We start from the raw sequence: 18,394 nt of genomic DNA on the forward strand, positions 1-18,394 counted from the left end.
TCAGATTTGCGGGTACCCTTTGCCCAGGGGTCCTCTGCAAGAGTGGGGGGCAGAGAGGCTGCCAGGCTGCGTCTCAGGCAAGGGCTTGCTTATTTCTGTCCTTCACTTTGTCCATGCTCAGAGGCTATTTGGAGAGGAAATCGCCTGGCGAGGAATGGGGCCGTGTAGGAGTCAAGGTCATAGTTTGGAGCTGCCTTGGACTCTCACCCTTGGCCCCCAGCCAGCCAGTTTACCAAACATGCCATTCTAGCTCCGGAAATAATATTTGCCACTTAAAAAGACCCACTTTAAAAAACCGAGGCTTTGATGAAATGGCATCAGCCTAGCGGAGCAGAATTTGTGTTTTTATTTCCTGTTTTTCACCCCTTTTGTGGTGCAGTTAAGAAATTTGAGACTCTGGTTAGAATCGGGTCCTATATTGGCCACTGACTTCCAGATGTGCTAAAACCGATCCCCTGTTCTAGTTACAGGTAGGTAGCCGTGTTGGTCTGCTGTAGTCGAAACAAAATAAAATATAAAATATCCTTCCAGTAGCACCTTAGAGACCAACTAAGTTGGTTATTGGTATGAGCTTTCATGTGCATGCACACTTCTTCAGATACACTGACACAGAAGTCAGCAGACCCTTATATATAGTGAGAGGGTGGGGACGGGTATTACTCAGAAGGGTGGTGGAAATGGGTGATTGGCTGATAGGTGTGGTAAACCTGTTGATGACTGTTAACAACTGCAATTGGTCTTACAGGAGAAAGCAAGGGGTGAGATGGCTAAAAATAGCTATACCATGTATAATGAGATATGAATCCAATGTCTCTATTCAGACTAGGTCTCTCCATGGTTTTAATTTTGGTAGGTAAAGGTAAAGGGACCCCTGACCATTAGGTCCAGTTGTGACCGACTCTGGGGTTGCGGCGCTCATCTCGCTTTACTGGCCGAGGGAGCCAGCATACAGCTTCCGGGTCATCAGATTTATGTCCATTTATCCTTTGGCGTAGGGTTTGGCCTGTTTGTCCAATTTAGAGAGCTGAAGGGCACTGATGCCATACACAATGTTAGAAGATGAGCAATTAAATAGTCCTGAGATGGTATTTTTGATGTTGTTCGGGCCAGTAATGGTGTTATCTGGGTGTATGTGGCAGCAAAGTTGGCATCTGGGTTTATTGCAGGCTCTGATACCAGTGTCCTTGTTAAGTCTGTTTGTTGTATTATTGTGGGTGAGGAGTTGTTTAAGACTGGGTCTGTAGGTGATGAAAGGTCTTCCTTCCAGAGCTTGAGAAAGAGAACTGTCATTGTCTAGGAGAGGTTGTAGATCTCTGATGATGCGTTGAACTGTTTTAACTTGGGAGCTGTATGTGATGACTAGTGGTGTTCTGTTATTTTCTCTTTTGGGTCTGTCTTCCAGCAAGTTCTCTCTGGGTATCAGTCTGGCTCTGTTGTTTAACTTCATCAGGCGGATATTTTAGTTCTGAAAAGGTTTGCTGTAGATTTCTTAGGTGAGAGTCTCTGTCTTTAGAGTTGGAACAGATGCGGCTGTAACGTAGGGCCTGGCTATATACAATGGATTGTTTGGTATGTTTGAGATGGTAGCTAGAAGCATGTAGATACGTTTGTTGGTCAGTTGGTTTACAGTATAAGGTGGTGTCTATACGCCCATCCTGTATTTTTATAGTAAAGGTAAAGGGACCCCTGACCATTAGGTCCAGTCGCAGACGACTCTAGGGTTGCGCCGCTTATCTTGCTTTATTGGCCAAGGGAGCCGGCGTACAGCTTACGGGTCATGTGGCCAGCATGACTAAGCCACTTCTGGCGAACCAGAGCAGCGCACGGAAACGCCGTTTACCTTCCCACTGGAGCGGTACCTATTTATCTACTTGCACTTTGACGTGCTTTTGAACTGCTAGGTTGGCAGGAGCTGGGACCAAGCAACAGGAGCTCACCCCATCGTAGGGGTTCGAACCACTGACCTTCTGATTGGCAAGTCCTAGGCTCTGTGGTTTAACCCACAGTGCCACCCACGTCCCGCGTATTTTTATAGTAGTGTCCAAAAAATGTATTTCTTGCATAGATTGGTTCATTGTTAGGTTGATGGTGGGGTGAAAGTCATTGAATGTCTGGTGGAAGGTGTCCAGGGTCTGTTGACCATGTGTCCAGATAATAAAAATATCGCCAGTGTATTGCAGGTGTTTGCCTGCCGCCCCCCGCCCCACCCTACTACTCCTTCTCCTGAAGGGCGTCCCTGGACTTGTGCCCTGGAGTCCTGCTCCGATGGGAGCAGCACCCAATCCTTTCATTTTAAACAAAAAGCTGTACTCAAGGTGCACCTTGCAGAAAGTGTGTTCTCTGACCCCCCCCCCGCGACACACACACACACACACACACCATGAATCAAAAGCCAGCTTCTTATGTGTGGCACTGCAAAGGGGGTCATTGGAAAAGGATCTGAAAGTAAAAGTTGCAATATCTGTGCCCTACGTTATGCAAATCAATGGTGCGACCGCATTTGGAATCCTATGAATGGTTCTGGTCACCTCGACTCAAAAAGGATATTGTAGAGTTGGAAAAGCTTCAGACCCAGGCAACGAAGGTGATGGAGCGACCATGAAGCAGCGTTTATAACTGGAGTTGTACGCTGCTTGGATATATTTCCCTCCGCGCAAGAGGCATGCACCTTTCCCAAACAATAAATAAGTGATTGCATGTGTGAGAGCAGTCAGACTTCAGAGTGCCTCTTATTGCTCAATCAATAAATACCAGGAACTTCATGGTGTATATTTCTTTCTGCCAAAGTTCAAAGTTTATAAAAGCTTCTGGGTTGGCTGGCGAAGGGTGTTAGGTAATTTGGGTGTGTGTATGTGAAGATAAACATTTGATTTCCCAAGCATATGTATATTAAAAAAACAAATCTACAAAAGAGCCCAAACAAGTAATTTAAGGCAAAGCAGAATGGGTGGAAGTGGGCTGTAAAACTGGCAGGTATACAAATTTTGGTTGAATCTGCTCTTGATTTTTTTATCTGTGAAAATGAGCAAAACAGGAAGAGCGAAAAGATGGGCTTCCTTTTGTTGAAAAAAGAAAGGAAAGAAAGTGATACAAAACTTACCAAGTGACATTTTCTTGTATCTGTTTGGGTTCTCTTGGCCAAGGAGTGCTGTGTCAGCCTGAGGGTTGCACAAAACTCTTCCCAGAGCAGTGGTGACCTGTGTAGCACTCAGGCTGCAGTTTATCAGTAGATGTTCAGTGTGTCCTGTTACTTGGGGGAAATTTTGTGTGTGTGTATGTGTTGTTTTGGGACTCTTTCATAACCAAGGAATAGTTTCTGCAACTCTTTTTCTCCTCTGCTTCTTGAGGATTTGTGGATCATATGACTTATGGCTTGGAGTTGCCAAGGGACCAGGAAAAGAGCAGCTGGCATGTTCATCTGCTCTTATAACAGCAGCAGCAGCTTAATTGGAAAGATTAGCAGGCTAAGCTTCACCTGTTATGAACACAATCGCATTCACCTGCTAGTGGTTACATATCCGGTTGCTACTAAGAAAGCGCAGGAGCAGGGTCCAGTGAATACGTCCCTCCCCAATTTTATAATAATAACAACAATAATAATAATAATAATTTTTATTTATACCCCGCCCTCCCCATCCAAGGCCGGGCTCAGGGCGGCTAACAAGCAATAATAAAAACAAGTTGAATGAATAAAACTTAAAAACAAGATTAAAATACAACATTAAAATATTGAAACATTAAAATATTAAAATGCAGCCTCATCACAGGAGGAGAAAGGAAAAAGAAAAAAGAAAGAGGGGGAGGGAATCAAATTGGCTCCAAGCCAAAGGCCAGGTAGAACAACTCTGTCTTACAGGCCCTGTGGAAAGAAATCAGATCCTGCAGGGCCCTGGTCTCATGAGGCAGAGCGTTCCACCAGGCTGGGGCCAGTGTTGAAAAGGCCCTGACTCTGGTTGAGGCTAATCTAACTTCCTTAGGGTCCGGGACCAGTAGGGTGTTGCTATTTATGGACCTTGAAGCTCTCCGTGGGGCATACCGGGAGAGGCGGTCCCATAAGTACGAGGGTCCTAGGCCGTGATTTTCACAAATTTATAAACAAACAAACATACATACATACATAAATCATAATCTTATTAAAACTAATCTTATTAACATTGTTAAGTGACTTCCTCGTTTCCTCCTAGTTGAATTTCAGTATATGTCATTTTAACGGTTTTCCAAATCCAAATTCTTATATAATTAACTTGATCGCTTAACCTTTTTTTCATATTCATTCAGCATTAAACATATTAATTCATCATATTACATATTTAAATCCTAAGCCTATCTGGCAAATGTAAGCTTTTTCCAATTAATTTAACTTAACATATTTAACTAAATAGTCGTTGAATTTCGTCCATTCTTCCTGATACTCCTCCTCCTTCTGGTCACGGACTCTTCCAGTCAGGTCGGCTAGCTCCAAGTAATCTATCATCTTCATCTGCCATTCTTCCCCGGTGGGACTTCTTGCAATTTCCACTTCTTAGCTAGTAAGATTTGCACAGTGGTTGTGGCATACAAAAATAATTTAACATCTTTCTTGGGCAATTCCATACCTGTTATTCCAAGAAGAAAGGCCTCTGGTTTCTTTATAAATGTCTATTTCAACATTTTTTTCAATTCATTCTAAGTCTTTTCCCAGAAGTCTTTCACCTTGGGGCAGGTCCACCACATGTGATAAAAGGTACCTTCTTTTTCTTTACATTTCCAACATAGGTTATCACAGTTATGATAGATCTTTGCTAGTTTAACAGGAGTCAAGTATCATCTATACATCATTTTCATTATATTTTCCTTTAACATTGTACATGCAGTAAACTTGACCCCTTTCTTCCACAATCTTTCCCAATCCTCAAACATTATGTCCTACATCTCTTGCCCAATCAGGGCCCAGTGAATAAGTTGGCAACCCAAAGAGGGTTTTCCAAATGCCCAAGTCATCCACAAGTGTGCAATTCTGCGTACGTAGAAAGGCTCATGGCAAAGGGAACAGTCTCAGGCATCTGTTCCTGAAGATCTAGGATGCTCCCAAGAAGTAAGGAAGCAGAGAGTCCCACAAGCTCCCAGTTTATTTACTGCGTTGATATTGCACCCTTTTCTCCAAGGAGCTCAAGGTGGGGTTCAGGGTTATCCTCGCCCCCACAACAACCCTGTGAGGTAGGTTAGGCTGAGTGACTGGCCCAGGGTCACCTGGTGAACTTCATGGCTGAGAGGGATTCGAACCCAGTGCCTCCCAAGTCCTCGCCTGACACACTACCACCACAGTGGTCCTCTGGTTTCTCTGCCTGAGTGGTCCTTTACATATATGCAGCCAGACATCATGTCCAAATCCTCAGCTGGATAGAGTGAGGTGCTTATAATGCCAAGGTTGCAGGTTCAATTCCCTTCTTGCACGGCAGGGGGTTGGACTAGATGACCTCAGGGTCCCCTCCAACTTTATGATTCTAGGTAATCGCTTCTTGTTGTGAACAAATGCACAGGTTCTGTCTGGCAATACCGGCGAAGCCTCAAACGTTTCATTATTTCCTCTCTCTTTTTCAACAGCCTCTGAACTTTGTGGCTCTGTGTGTATAATTTTTATTAAGTTTTCTATTTTACGATTCAAAATGTTCATTCAACAACCTTAAAATATCAATGACTTCCCTTCTTCTCTTTCCATGGTTTATTTTGCGTGGCATAAATGTGTGGGGGACTCCCTGGTCCTGAATGGGGCAACTGTGCCCCTGAAGGACCAGGTGCGCAGCCTAGGAGTCATTTTGGACTCACAGCTATCTATGGAGGCACAGGTCAATTCTGTGTCCAGGGCAGCTGTTTACCAGCTCCATCTGGTACGCAGGATGAGACCCTACCTGTCCGCGGACTGTCTTGCCAGAGTGGTGCATGCTCTGGTTATCTCCTGCTTGGACTACTGCAATGCGCTCTATGTGGGGCTACCTTTGAAGGTGACTCAGAAACTACAACTAATCCAGAATGCGGCAGCCAGACTGGTGACTGGGAGCGGCCGCCAAGACCACATAACACCGGCCTTGAAAGACCTGCATTGGCTCCCAGTACGTTTCCAAGCACAATTCAAAGTGTTGGTGCTGACCTTTAAAGCCCTAAACGGCCTTGGTCCAGTATATCTGAAGGAGCGTCTCCACCTCCATCGTTCTACCCGGACACTGAGGTCCAGCTCCGAGGGCCTTCTGGCGGTTCCCTCACTGCGAGAAGCCAAGCTACAGGGAACCAGGCAGAGGGCCTTCTCGGTAGTGGCACCCGCCCTGTGGAACGCCCTCCCACCAGATGTCAAAGAGAACAACAACTGCCAGACTTTTAGAAGACATCTGAAGACATCTGATTAATTTATCTTAATGCTGCCAGCGTTTTCAAGTGTACAGTTTCCCCCCATACATTCAGCAAACATTTCCCAATCTTCTTTAAACGTATCTCCTTCTTGTTCTCTTATAGAATTAGATCTACAAGCTGGGCATATTCCATCAGTTTAAGTTGCCACTCTTCTTTGGTTGGGACTTTGCTCGTTTTCCATTTTGGGGCTAACAAAAAATGGGCCGCAGTAGTGGCATACATATATAACCTTTTTTTGACACCTGGGAATTTCCATCTGAATTATCCCCATCAAAAAGGGCTTTGGCTTTTTTTTTAAAAAAGTACTTTTAAATATATATTTTTTCAATTCATTATAAATTATTTCCCAATACTCTTTTACCCTTTTACAGGTCCACCACATATGAATTTTGTGGCTCTGGAGGCGATTGGTGAGAGCAGCCTTTATGGATGAGGCAACGAGAAAAGGTGGGATTCTGTGTGTGAGAGAGAGATGGCTAACTTTGGTCTGCAATGTGCATACTAAAGAACTGGAGATGTCTCTTTGGGGCTGCTTTCAAAAGGACCTTGTTGCTGTGGGAATGTTCAGGGTGGCAAAAGAAGATATATTGTTTATTAACATCCTTCCTAACGTGTGCTAGCAAGTTTCTTTATATAGCAGAGTTTACATTCCCCTTTTACATGCACAGCAGATAGCTCGTTGCAGGCTTGTGTAAGCCTCTCACTACACATTCCCGGTAAATTCCCTTTAATCCCTCTTAAAAGAATATAAAGACATGGCAATCTTACTCAAAGTCAATAAAAGAAGTTTACTCACATCAGTTCACGGTTGGATCCCTGAAGGCAGACTTAGTTACAAATATCTACATGTGGATCTACCCCAGTGGTTCTCAACCTGTGGGTCCCCAGATGTTGTTGGACTACAACTCCCATCATCCCTGAGCTCTGGCCTTGCTAGCTAGGGATGATGGGAGTTGTAGTCCAACAACATCTGGGGACCCACAGGTTGAGAACCGCTGACTACCCCATCTGGGGGAACAATCCCAGTTCTTCTGCCAGCTGAGAAGCTAGCTGGACCATTCCCAGCTAAGAAGCTGGTCAAACGACGAAGGAAGTGAAAAAGAGAGTGTGCCTTGTCCTTTTGTTACCTGGACAGGTAAGGTCATACCCACCTGCTAGTCACATGCAAAAAGGAAGGATGCTCCAGCCAGGAGGAAACAGGAAGTTTTCGACTGGCTGGACCAAACATTCCCCTGCATGTCCACTCTAGGAAAACAAGGAAAGTTGTACTTGACTGCTCCCAGTGGATTACATCCCACAATTGCCTTCTTTTACACCAGAATACTCCTTGCACCCTCAGCCCTTTTTCCATGTTAGGGCACAGCCTGCAATCCTACTGCAAGGAATGGGAACTGCAGCCCTGCCTGGCTTGACCCAACTAGGCTTAGAGTCATAGAATTGTAGAGCTGGAGGGGAACCCAAAGGTCATCTGGCTCAACCCCAGCGCAGGGCAAGAATCCCAAGCAAATCTTTGCAAATGCAGGGGCCCACCAGGAGACTAGGAAAGGGCAACCTCCAGCATCTCTAGTAAAGTTGCGAATGCGCTGCCTGAAACCCTGGAGAGCTGCTGCCAGCCAGTGTGAGATACATGGAAGTATTGCAGAACAACATGCAAAAGAGGAATGAAGTCCAGTTTACATCCACCGCTAACACATTGTTTTTGCAACAATTTGTTTGTTTCATAAAACTTACGTGCCGCTCGGTTGTAGAAAAACCCCTCCTCAAAGCAGCTTACAAAAAGATAAAAGAATCAAGAAAAATTTATAGCAATAGGTTGTAAACAGGTTAAGTGACATATTGCAAAATATACGTGATATTATGATTATTTTATTATTATGCTGTGTATTCTGTTTTTATAACTATGCTGAATAAATTACAGTGGAACCTTGGTTCTCGAACGCTTTGGTACTTGAACATTTCGGCTCCCAAATGCTGAAAACCCAGAAGTAAGTGTTCCGGTTTCTGAATATTTTTCGGAAGCTGACTGTCCGATGCAGTTGTCAGCTATCGTTTCCAGGGCGCCTGCACCAATTGGAAGCCGCGCCTTGGTTTTTGAACGTTTCGGAAGTCAAACGGACTCCTGGAACAGATTACGTTTGAGAACCAAGGTATCACTGTATGTTCTCTGTGTTGTCCGCGGCCTGAGATCTTTGGATAAAGGGCAGCATATAAATTGGATAAATCATTTTGTGCATGCGCGCGCATAAATGCGCACTAACCCCTGCCAAAGCAGCAGCTGCGCCCCATCTGGAGAGTCCCTTCCTGTCATTTTGCAAATTGTCCTTGACACCTGACTAGCGGAGAAGCCACGAACTCACCAATTCATTAAGTCTCCATTGCAATTTGCAACACCCCCTGGCTGCCGCGGGCGAGTTTGCCGCCACGACTTGAGCCTACCCAACCCGTTTCTCGTTCTCAGTGGAACAGCAGGCCCTGAAGCTGGCGGAAGCCATCAGCAGAGGGGACGAGGGGGCGGCCCAGGAGTGTGCTGCCTGGCTGGCCCAGCGCCATGCCCCCGTCGTGGTGCAGCTACAGCAGGACGCCTACCCCACGCAAGACATCAGGTGACGGATTACGCCACAAAAGGGCCGGCAAATAGCTGAGAGGTAGAGAGGGCAGTTCCATAGAGCAGGGGCAGGGGGATGCTTTTCGGGGGCCAGATTCACTTCCGGGCAGCCTTCCAGGGGCCACATGGTAGGCAGGGATGGCAGCGAAAGTGGGCAGAGCAGCAGATGTAGATTTTCACCTTTGTATACTCCTCTTAGGGACACAGGTGGCGCTGCAGGTTAAACCACAGAGCCTAGGACTTGCCGATCGGAAGGTCGGTGGTTCGAATCCCCGCGACGGGGTGAGCTCCCGTTGCTTGGTCCCTGCTCCTGCCAACCTAGCAGTTCGAAAGCACGTCAAAGTGCAAGTAAATAGGTACCGTTCTGACGGGAAGGTGAACGGCGTTTCCGTGCGCTGCTCTGGTTCGCCAGAAGCGGCTTAGTCATGCTGGCCACATGACCCGGAAGCTGTACGCCGGCTCCCTTGGCCAATAAAGTGAGATGAGCGCCGCAACCCCAGAGTCGGTCACGACTGGACCTAATGGTCAGGGGTCCCTTTACCTTTACCTTTTTACACTCCTCTAGTTTCTACACACCCTCGCAAACCCTTCTTTCTCTATCCATCTGGGAAGGGGGTGTGGCCTTGGAAAGGTATTGAGGGCCTGATAAAGAGGGCTGGAGGGCCAGAGCTTCCACACTCCTGCCATAGCAAAAAGCAGCATGGTTGTCTCTGGGGTATAAAGGTCTCTGCACGGAGGGGTGGGCAGACACATTTCGGGGACAGGGTCTTAATGGAGCGTTTCCTTTATTCTCCCAGGCTGTGGGTGGGCGTGGAAGATGTCCAGATGAGCACCGTCCCCATTTACCTGAAAGTCCAGCCTTGCATGACGTTGGCATCCCTCAAAGACATGGTAATGGGCTGATAAGGCCAAGGTTGCAGGTTCGAATCCCTTATGGGACACCCTGCAATGTTTATGTGACGACTATGACAAGCATTGGATATCACCTGTATATTAAAATATTGGCTTAATTGAAGGAGCTGCTTCAACTTTTGGACTAGTCAGAAGCATGGAAAACAACAGCACTGTTTTTGTTGAGCAACAAAGCGAGCTTTTTAAATTTATTTATAATTTTTATTAATTTTTGTTTTACAGTTTAAAATACTCATTTTTACATCCCTAAGATATCAGTGTCTTCCCTTAATCTCTTTCCATGGTTCATTTTACATATCATAAATCCCTGCATATTTTAAAGAAACTATCCCATTCAGTATTCCATTATTACATCCATCAAAACTTATTTACACTGTTGAATTGATCTAAATGTTGCCAGCATTTTCAGCTATAGTTATTTCCCATATAGAGTGGAACCTCGGGTTACGTACCGTCCTTACTCATGCTTCAGGTTATGAGCTCTGCTAACTCAGAAGTAGATGCTCCTGGTTGCGAACTTTGCCCTGGGATGCGAGCGAAAGTTGTGTGCCAGCGACGCGGCACCAGCGGGAGGCACCATTAGAGAAAGCGCACCTCATGTTAAAAACGGTTTCAGGTTACAAACGGACCTCCGGAACGAATTAAGTTCATAACCGGAGGTACCTCTGTAGTCAATAAACGTTTTCCAATCTTCTCTGAACGCATGTTCTTCTTCTTCTCTTATTCTGTATGTTAAGTCTGCAAGCTGCACATATTCTGTCAACTTAAGTTGCCATTCTTCTTTGGCTAGAACCTCATTTGTTTTCCATTTTGGGGCTAACAAAACATGGGTCGCAGTAGTGGCACACATATATAACCTTTTTTGACACCTGGGAATTTCAGTCTGAATTATCCCCAACAGAAAAGACTCTGGTTTTTTGGGGGGAAAGTACTTTTGAACATTTTTTTCAATTCATTATTGATCATTTCCCAATACAGTGGTACCTCTGGTTGCGAATGGGATCCATTCCGGAGCCCCGTTCGCAACATGAGTAGAACGCAATCCGCGTCTGCGGAGGTCGTGATTCACCGCTTCTGCGCATGTGCGCGACGTCATTTTGAGCACCTGCGCATGCACGAGCAACGAAACCCAGAATTAACCCTTTCTGGTACTTCCGGGTTGCCGCAGGACGCAGCCTGAAAAGACGTAACCTCAACCGAACATAACAAGAGGTATGACTGTACTCTTTTACAAGTCCACCACCTGTAAAAGGATGGGTTCCCTTTGCCTCTTTGCATCTCCAGGACTTCTCTGATTCTGTCTTGTACATCTTAGCAAGCCCACTCAGAGTTAAATACCATCTGTAAATCACTTTCAAGTAATTCAAAGCGAGCTTTTGAGTAGCACAGAAGTCCTCATCGGATATACTTTTTCCTTTTTTTAAAGTAATAATTTGTATTAGTTTTTTTTAAAAAAATATCATTTTCAACAGTAATTAAACATACTTTTACATCTTATAGTTTTTTTTTACTTCCATCAATCACATCTAAAATTTTTCCAATCTATCACTTAATATACATTTCTTACTTCCACTATTACATTTAAGTCTCATAACTAATATCTCTACTCTTTCTCTACTTTGCAATGTTTCATATATTTTCCCTTACAAAACTTCTTGTAGTCCTACTAGCGTAATTTGTTGCTTTTCAAATAGTTCGTATATTTCTTCCAGTCTTCTGTGAATCTCTGGTCCCGCAGGTTTCGAATCCTTCCTGTCATTTTATCTAATTCTGCTAGTCCATTAATTTCATCTGCCATTCTTCTTTCGTCGGAATTTCTTCTTGCTTCCATTTCTGGGCTAACAATACTCTTGCCGGGTATACTTTTTCCATTTTGTTTAGCCCACCTAGCTGCTGCAGACAAACAGTTTGTGACTTCCTTGATTTGCAAGGCTTTTGGGCTCTGAAGTTGTCTCTTCTTCCTCTCTTACCTGGCCCAGGTGTTCCTCCACTACGGCTTTCCCCCCAGCATCCAGAAGTGGGTGATGGGACAGAGGCTTCCGCGAGACCACGAGACTCTTCACTACCACGGCATCCAAAAGGACGGCGACGCAGTTTACCTGTACCTTCTCTCTGCCAGGGCAGCCAAGCTGAGCAAAGACGCCTTGCAGCGGGACCACGAGCGCAGGCAGCTGGAAGGTGAGTGATCAGTGCAGAGAGCATCACCCTTCTGCAAGCATGACGGGTGATGCTGGGCTGTGGTTCCTGCTAGGAGGAGGTGGCACCCCAGAAGGTGCCAGATATGGCACAGGTTCATGTGGAAGATGGAGCCAGCTTGTTTTCTGCTCCTCCAGAGAGTATGACCCAAACCAGTGGAGTCAAATATCAAGAGAGTCTGAATGAAGACTTCTGACAGCAAAGGGATCTGTGCCAGTACTTGGTCCTGCCAGCAGGGTGGCAAAGAGAATGCCATCATTGCCCTTCCCATTCGGTATTTTGTAAAGCTTTGTATTGTGATGTTTTGAATTACAGTGGTAAGGTAAAGGGACCCCTGACCATTAGGTCCAGTCGTGGCCGACTCTGGGGTTGCGGCGCTCATCTCGCTTTACTGGCTGAGGGAGCCGGCGTACAGCTTCCGGGTCATGTAGCCAGCATGACTAAGCCGCTTCTGGTGAACCAGAGCAGCGCACGGAAACGCCGTTTCCCTTCCCGCCGGAGCGGTACCTATTTATCTACTTGCACTTTGATGTGCTTTCGAAATGCTAGGTTGGCAGGAACAGGGACCGAGCAACAGAAGCTCACCCCGTTGCAGGGATTCGAACCGCCAACCATCTGATTGGCAAATCCTAGGCTCTGTGGTTTAACCCACAGCGCCACCCGTGTCCCTATTACAGTGGTACCTTGGGTTAAGTACTTAATTCGTTCCAGAGGTCCGTACGTAACCTGAAACTATTCTTAACCTGAAGCACCACTTTAGCTAATGGGGCCTCCTGCTGCCGCTGCGCCGCCGGAGCACGATTTCTGTTCTCATCCTGAAGCAAAGTTCTTAACCTGAGGTACTATTTCTGGGTTAGCAGAGTCTGTAACCTGAAGCGTATATAACCCGAGGTACCACTGTATTGCTTTAAGCCGGTTTTGGGTGCAGCTCAGAAGCGGCATATAAGTAAATCACTCAATCAGTCAAAGCTGATCCACACTGGTTTTGGTCCAGATTTTCTGGCGACGTGCTGCTCCGCACAGCTGAGCAAGACCCATGCGCGACTTTCTTCTTTGTGTAGCTGACTTCCCAAGGGGAGGAATGCCTCTTCCAGGGCAGGAAGGCAGCTGCTTCTAGTTTCTTTCAGACCTGCCAACCTGGCCCCCTCCGAACTACCTGCCCTCAGCCCAGCCAGCGCACCTGCCAGGAAGGCAGCCCCAAACATTCAAAGTGTGCTAGGCTGGTGAAGACTGTTCAGCTCCCAGACCCACCAGGAAGGATCTCCTTGAAAATCATTTTCTTTTCCCCCCCTTTTTAAATTTTACTTAATTTTAATTAGCAAAGATCTATCATACGGGTGATAACTTATGTTGGAAGTGCAAAGAAAAGGATGGTACCTTTTTCCATATGTGGTGGGCGTGTCCTAAGGTGAAAGACTTCTGGGGAAATTTTTATAATGAGTTGAAAAAGATGTTGAAATATACTTTTATTAAAAAACCAGAAGCCTTTCTACTTGGAATAACAGGTTTGGAATTGCCCAAGAAAGATTCCAGTTACAGATAGGTAGCCGTGTTGGTCTGCCATAGTCAAAATAAAAAAATTCCTTCCAGTAGCACCTTAAAGACCAACTAAGTTAGTTCTTGGTATGAGCTTTCGTGTGCATGTATCTGAAGAAGTGTGCATGCACACGAAAGCTCATACCAAGAACTAACTTAGTTGGTCTTTAAGGTGCTACTGGAAGGAATTTTTTTATTTTGCCCAAGAAAGATGTTAGACTGTTTTTGTACGCCACAAATGCAGCAAGAATCTTGTTAGCTAAATATTGGAAATTACAAGAAATACCAACAGCGGAGGAATGGCAAATGAAGATGATGGATTTTTTGGAGCTGGCCGACCTGACTGGTAGCATCCGCGAACAGAAGGAGGAGGAATACTAAGAAGAACGGAAGAAATTTAAGGATTATTTAGCAAAATATTATAAGATAACATAAGTAGTATCATTTGTGAGTACCAAATTGGCTTAGGAGTTAAATGTTTCAAATTTAATAATACCATGGATACAAGTGAATAGGATAAGAAAGAAAGATGTTAATTGATTAAAGTAAATTGATTGGAAATTAGTATTGGAAAACTGCTACAATGAGATATATGGAAACACAGCTAGAGGGATTCAAGGAAGTCATTTAACATTGGTAATAAAAATATGATTATAATAGTTAGGATAAATCTTTGTATATTTGTTTGTTTTTTATATAGTAATGTTTTTTTCTTTTTTGTTGTTTATGTTTGTAAGAAATTTGGAATACCAATAATTTTTTTTGGAAAAAAGAAAGTAAATAAAATAATTTCCTTTTCCTTTTGGTCTAGAGCTAGGCATTCGAGAGGGTGTGCTGGTGCCACGGGGGACGTCAGAAGCGGCAGCCTCGACGCCAGCTGACCCCTCGGGCACCCCGAACCTCCAAGAGGAGAAGAGGGGCACCACGTCACCTCTGCCCCCTGTGCCCCCACCGGTAATGGATTGCGAGGGGGCGGGCGATGCAGGTAGAGATGCTATTTCCCCTCCTTGATGCTCCCATCCTCCTCCTTCTTTTTCTCTCCTGCGCGGGCTGCTGCCTAGGTCGGCTGGGAATGCCCTACTTGCACCTTCGTCAACAAGCCCACCAGGCCCGGCTGCGAGATGTGCTGCGCTGAGCGCCCCAAGGGATACATCCTGCCGGAAGGGTACCAGCCGGACGTGGAGGAGCTGCAGCGGTTGCAGAAGGAAGAGGAAGCCACGCGGCAGTATGAACAGGTGACTGGCTGTTGGGAGGGCGAGGCAGCCAGGAGTGACCATGTAGATCAGGGTGTGTGTGTGTGTGTGCGCGCGCGCGCTTTGAACCTTTTAACTTACTTATTTACCTATTGCTTTCGTCTCCCACCTTCATATCTTGAGTGCCTCAAGGTTCTTTATTTAAAATAATTTTTCTATTAAGTAATTCAACAAAACATATTATTTTAAAATATGTTGTTGTTTAGTCGTGTCTCTTCGTGACCCCCTGGACCAGAGCACGCCAGGCACTCCTGTCTTCCACTGCCTCCCACAGTTTGGTCAAACTCATGCTGGCAGCTTCAAGGACACTGTCCACCCATCTCGTCCTCTGCCGTCCCCTTCTCCTTGTGCCCTCCATCTTTCCCAACATCAGGGTCTTTTCCAGGGAGTCTTCTCTTCTCATGAGGTGGCCAAAGTATTGGAGCCTCAGCTTCAGGATCTGTCCTTCCCGTGAGCACTCAGGGCTGATTTCCTTCAGAATGGAGAGGTTTGATCTTCTTGCAGTCCATGGGACTCTCAAGAAGCTCCTCCAGCACCAGAATTCAAAAGCATCAATTATCAATGATATCTTAAAACATTCCTTCCAGTAGCACCTTAAAGACCAACTAAGTTAGTTCTTGGTATGAGCTTTTGTGTGCATGCACACTTATCATCCTTAATTTTCCCCTCATTTCCCCGCTCCCTCAGTTCCAATCTCTGATTTCTCAGCATATATTATTTTCTGCATGAATAAACATACACCAATTTATTGGTTGATAATATGATAGACAGATGACGTAAGGATATGTACAAGTTTATAACATGCAGAAAATTAGCTTTATAAAGTTCCCCCCAGGTTTCTGTTACATCTCTTCCAATATATTTAATCTATTGCGGGCAGATCTTAAATCCTGTCTTATTTCTTAACTGATCTTGCAATTCAGTTGGCACATTCAGATTCTGATTCAGTTTTATGGATTGTCAATCTGGACATTTTGCCAAATGCTTCAATCTCTCCGATGTTTCTCTGCCTCTCTCTTTTTATGTAGGCTAAGGAGCAGAAGAAACAGAAAAACTACCAGCGGCTCCTGCAGCTGGATGGGCAGAGCTTGGTGCCATCGGATGAGGCCCTGGAATGCCCCATCTGCTTCTTGACCCTGCAGCCGGGCGAGGGGGTGACCTTGCGGGAATGCTTGCATTCTTTCTGCAAGTAAGTAAACGATCCAGTAATAATAATCATCATAATTTATTGCTTATACACCGCCCATCAGGCTGGGTTTCCCCAGCCACACTGGGCGGCTTCTGACAGAATATTAAAAACATGATAAAACATCAAACGTTAAAAACTTCCCTAAACAGGGCTGCCTTCAGATGTTTTCTAAACGTCAGATAGTTGTTTATTACCTTGACATATGAGGGGCGGGCGCCACCACCGAGAAGGCCCTGTGCCTGGTTCCATGTAACCTCGCTTCTCGCAGGGAGGGAACCGCCAGAAGGCCCTCGGAGTTAGACCTCAGTGTCGGGGCAGAACAATGGGGGTGGAGACGCTCCTTCAGGTATGCTGGACCGAGGCTGTTTAGGGCTTTCAAGGTCAGCACCAACACTTTGAATTGTGCTCAGAAACATACTGGGAGCCAATATAGGTCTTTCAAGACCGGTGTTATGTGGTCTCGGCAGCTGCCCCCAGTCACTAGTCTAGCTGCTGCATTCTGGATTAGTTGCAGTTTCCAGGTCACCTTCAAAGCTGGGATGGAACGGCTCCCTTAAGAAGAGGAGTATAAATGGGAATTTTCCCCAGGTGGAGAGAAGTGAAGAGTAGAGTCCCCTAAGGATCTGTTTTTCGGACCTGGACTCTTCGTCAAACGATCTCTGGGTGGTTCATAAGATAAAAACACGGGATAAAGCCACAAATAAATAGTGAAAACAGAAGCAACGAAACAATAACTCCCACAAAACAGTTAAAAGGGCATCGGGAGGTGCAGCTGGTGTCTTCATTATACACCTTTAGGTGCCAGGCAAAAACATGCTTCTAAAGGCAAGCTTTTGGCTGATTGGCATCCAATGCCCTTTTGAAAATGTGTTTGGGGGGGGGGGTTATTGGATTATTCTTGCTTTATTATTATTATTAATTATTATTTATTTATTATTATTTATTTTGTGTTTTTTATTGTGATTTTATGTTGAGCGCTGATAATAACAATGTCAATGTTTTTGCCTGGCACCTAAAGCTAAATAGTGAAGGTGCCAGGCAAGTCTCCCTGGGGAGAGCGTTCCACAGATGGGGAGCCACTGCAGAGAAGGCCCTGTTCCCGTGTTGCCACCCTCGGGACCTCTTGTGGAGGAGGCACACGAATAAGAGCCTCGGATGATGAACTTAGGGTCATATGGCGAGAGGCGGCCCTTGAGATATTGCGGTCCTGAGCCGTTTAAGGCTTTGTAGCTCAAAACCAGCGCTTTGAATTGGGCCTGGAAACTCACTGGAAACCAGTGGGCCAGGAGGGTTGCAATATGGACAAACCGCTTTGTCCCAGTGAGCAACCTGGCTGCTGAATTCTGCACCAGCCGAAGTTTCCGAACCTCCCATTTCCGTGTGACGTATGTGTCCCCCCCCCCCAATAATTTCTCCCCCCAGGGACTGTTTGAGAGGAACCATCCTCAACAGCCAGGAGCCCGAAGTGCGCTGCCCCTACATTGACGAGAAATACTCCTGCCCGGGGCAGTTGCTGGAACGGGAGGTCAAAGCGGTAGGCCTGTTAAAATGCCTGTTTTGTACACACATACACACACGCAGGACGCGGGTGGCGCTATGGGTTAAACCACAGAGCCTAGGACTTGCTGATCAGAAGGTCGGCGGTTTGAATCCCCGCGCAGACGGGGTGAGCTCCTGTTGCCCAGCTCCTGCCAACCTAGCAGTCCGAAAGCACGTCAAAGTGCAAGTACAGTGGTACCCCGCAAGACGAATGCCTCGCAAGACGGAAAACCCGCAAGACGAAAGGGTTTTCTGTTTTGGAGGCGCTTCGCAAGACGAATTTCCCTATGGGCTTGCATCGCAAGACGAAAGCCCATAGGGAAATGCTGGCGGTCGGGAGCAAAGACTTTCGCCCACAGCCGGCCTTCAGAAGAGGACCTCTTCTGAAGGCCGGCGGGGGGCAAAAGTCTTTGCTCCCCCCGCCTGCCTTCCCCCCCCCCGCCTGCCCCGGGCGATCTTAAAATGCTGGCGGGCGGGAGCGAAGCGTTCGCTGCCGACCCCCAGCATTTTAAAATCTCCAAGGGACAGCAGAGAAGTCTCTGTCCCGGGGAGATTTTAAAATGCTGGGGGTCGGGAGCGAAGCGTTAGCTGCCGACCCCCAGCATTTTAAAATCTCCCCCTGTCCCGGGAAGGTTTTAAAATGCTGGGGGTCGGGAGCGAAGCGCTGCCGACCCCCAGCATTTTAAAATCTCCCCGTGTCCCGGGGAGGTTTTAAAATGCTGGGGGTCGGCAGCGCTTCGCTCCCGACCCCCAGCATTTTAAAACGCTGTTCCGAAGGGG

General features: G+C 46.2%; 1 protein-coding gene across 3 annotated transcripts in view; it reads left to right on the forward strand.

The window, feature by feature from the left end:
* The window catches only part of RBCK1 (RANBP2-type and C3HC4-type zinc finger containing 1), a 32,150-nt gene that overhangs the window by 835 nt on the left and 12,921 nt on the right, over positions 1-18,394 (forward strand). The window contains exons 1-9 of one of the 3 annotated variants that reach the window (XM_081196355.1): positions 378-470; positions 6,756-6,831; positions 8,843-8,987; positions 9,787-9,880; positions 11,881-12,079; positions 14,445-14,587; positions 14,695-14,868; positions 15,915-16,075; positions 17,498-17,609. In XM_081196355.1, coding sequence (XP_081052481.1) covers positions 6,810-6,831; positions 8,843-8,987; positions 9,787-9,880; positions 11,881-12,079; positions 14,445-14,587; positions 14,695-14,868; positions 15,915-16,075; positions 17,498-17,609 — 1,050 coding nt within the window. In that variant the 5' untranslated portion in view covers positions 378-470; positions 6,756-6,809. Of the gene's footprint in view, positions 1-377; positions 471-6,753; positions 6,832-8,842; positions 8,988-9,786; positions 9,881-11,880; positions 12,080-14,444; positions 14,588-14,694; positions 14,869-15,914; positions 16,076-17,497; positions 17,610-18,394 lie in introns of those variants that run through there. The other 2 variants (XM_081196354.1, XM_081196356.1) reach the window with 2 other exon arrangements.

Source organism: Podarcis bocagei (genome assembly GCF_964188305.1).
Source record: "Podarcis bocagei genome assembly, chromosome: 5".
NCBI lineage: Eukaryota > Metazoa > Chordata > Lepidosauria > Squamata > Lacertidae > Podarcis > Podarcis bocagei.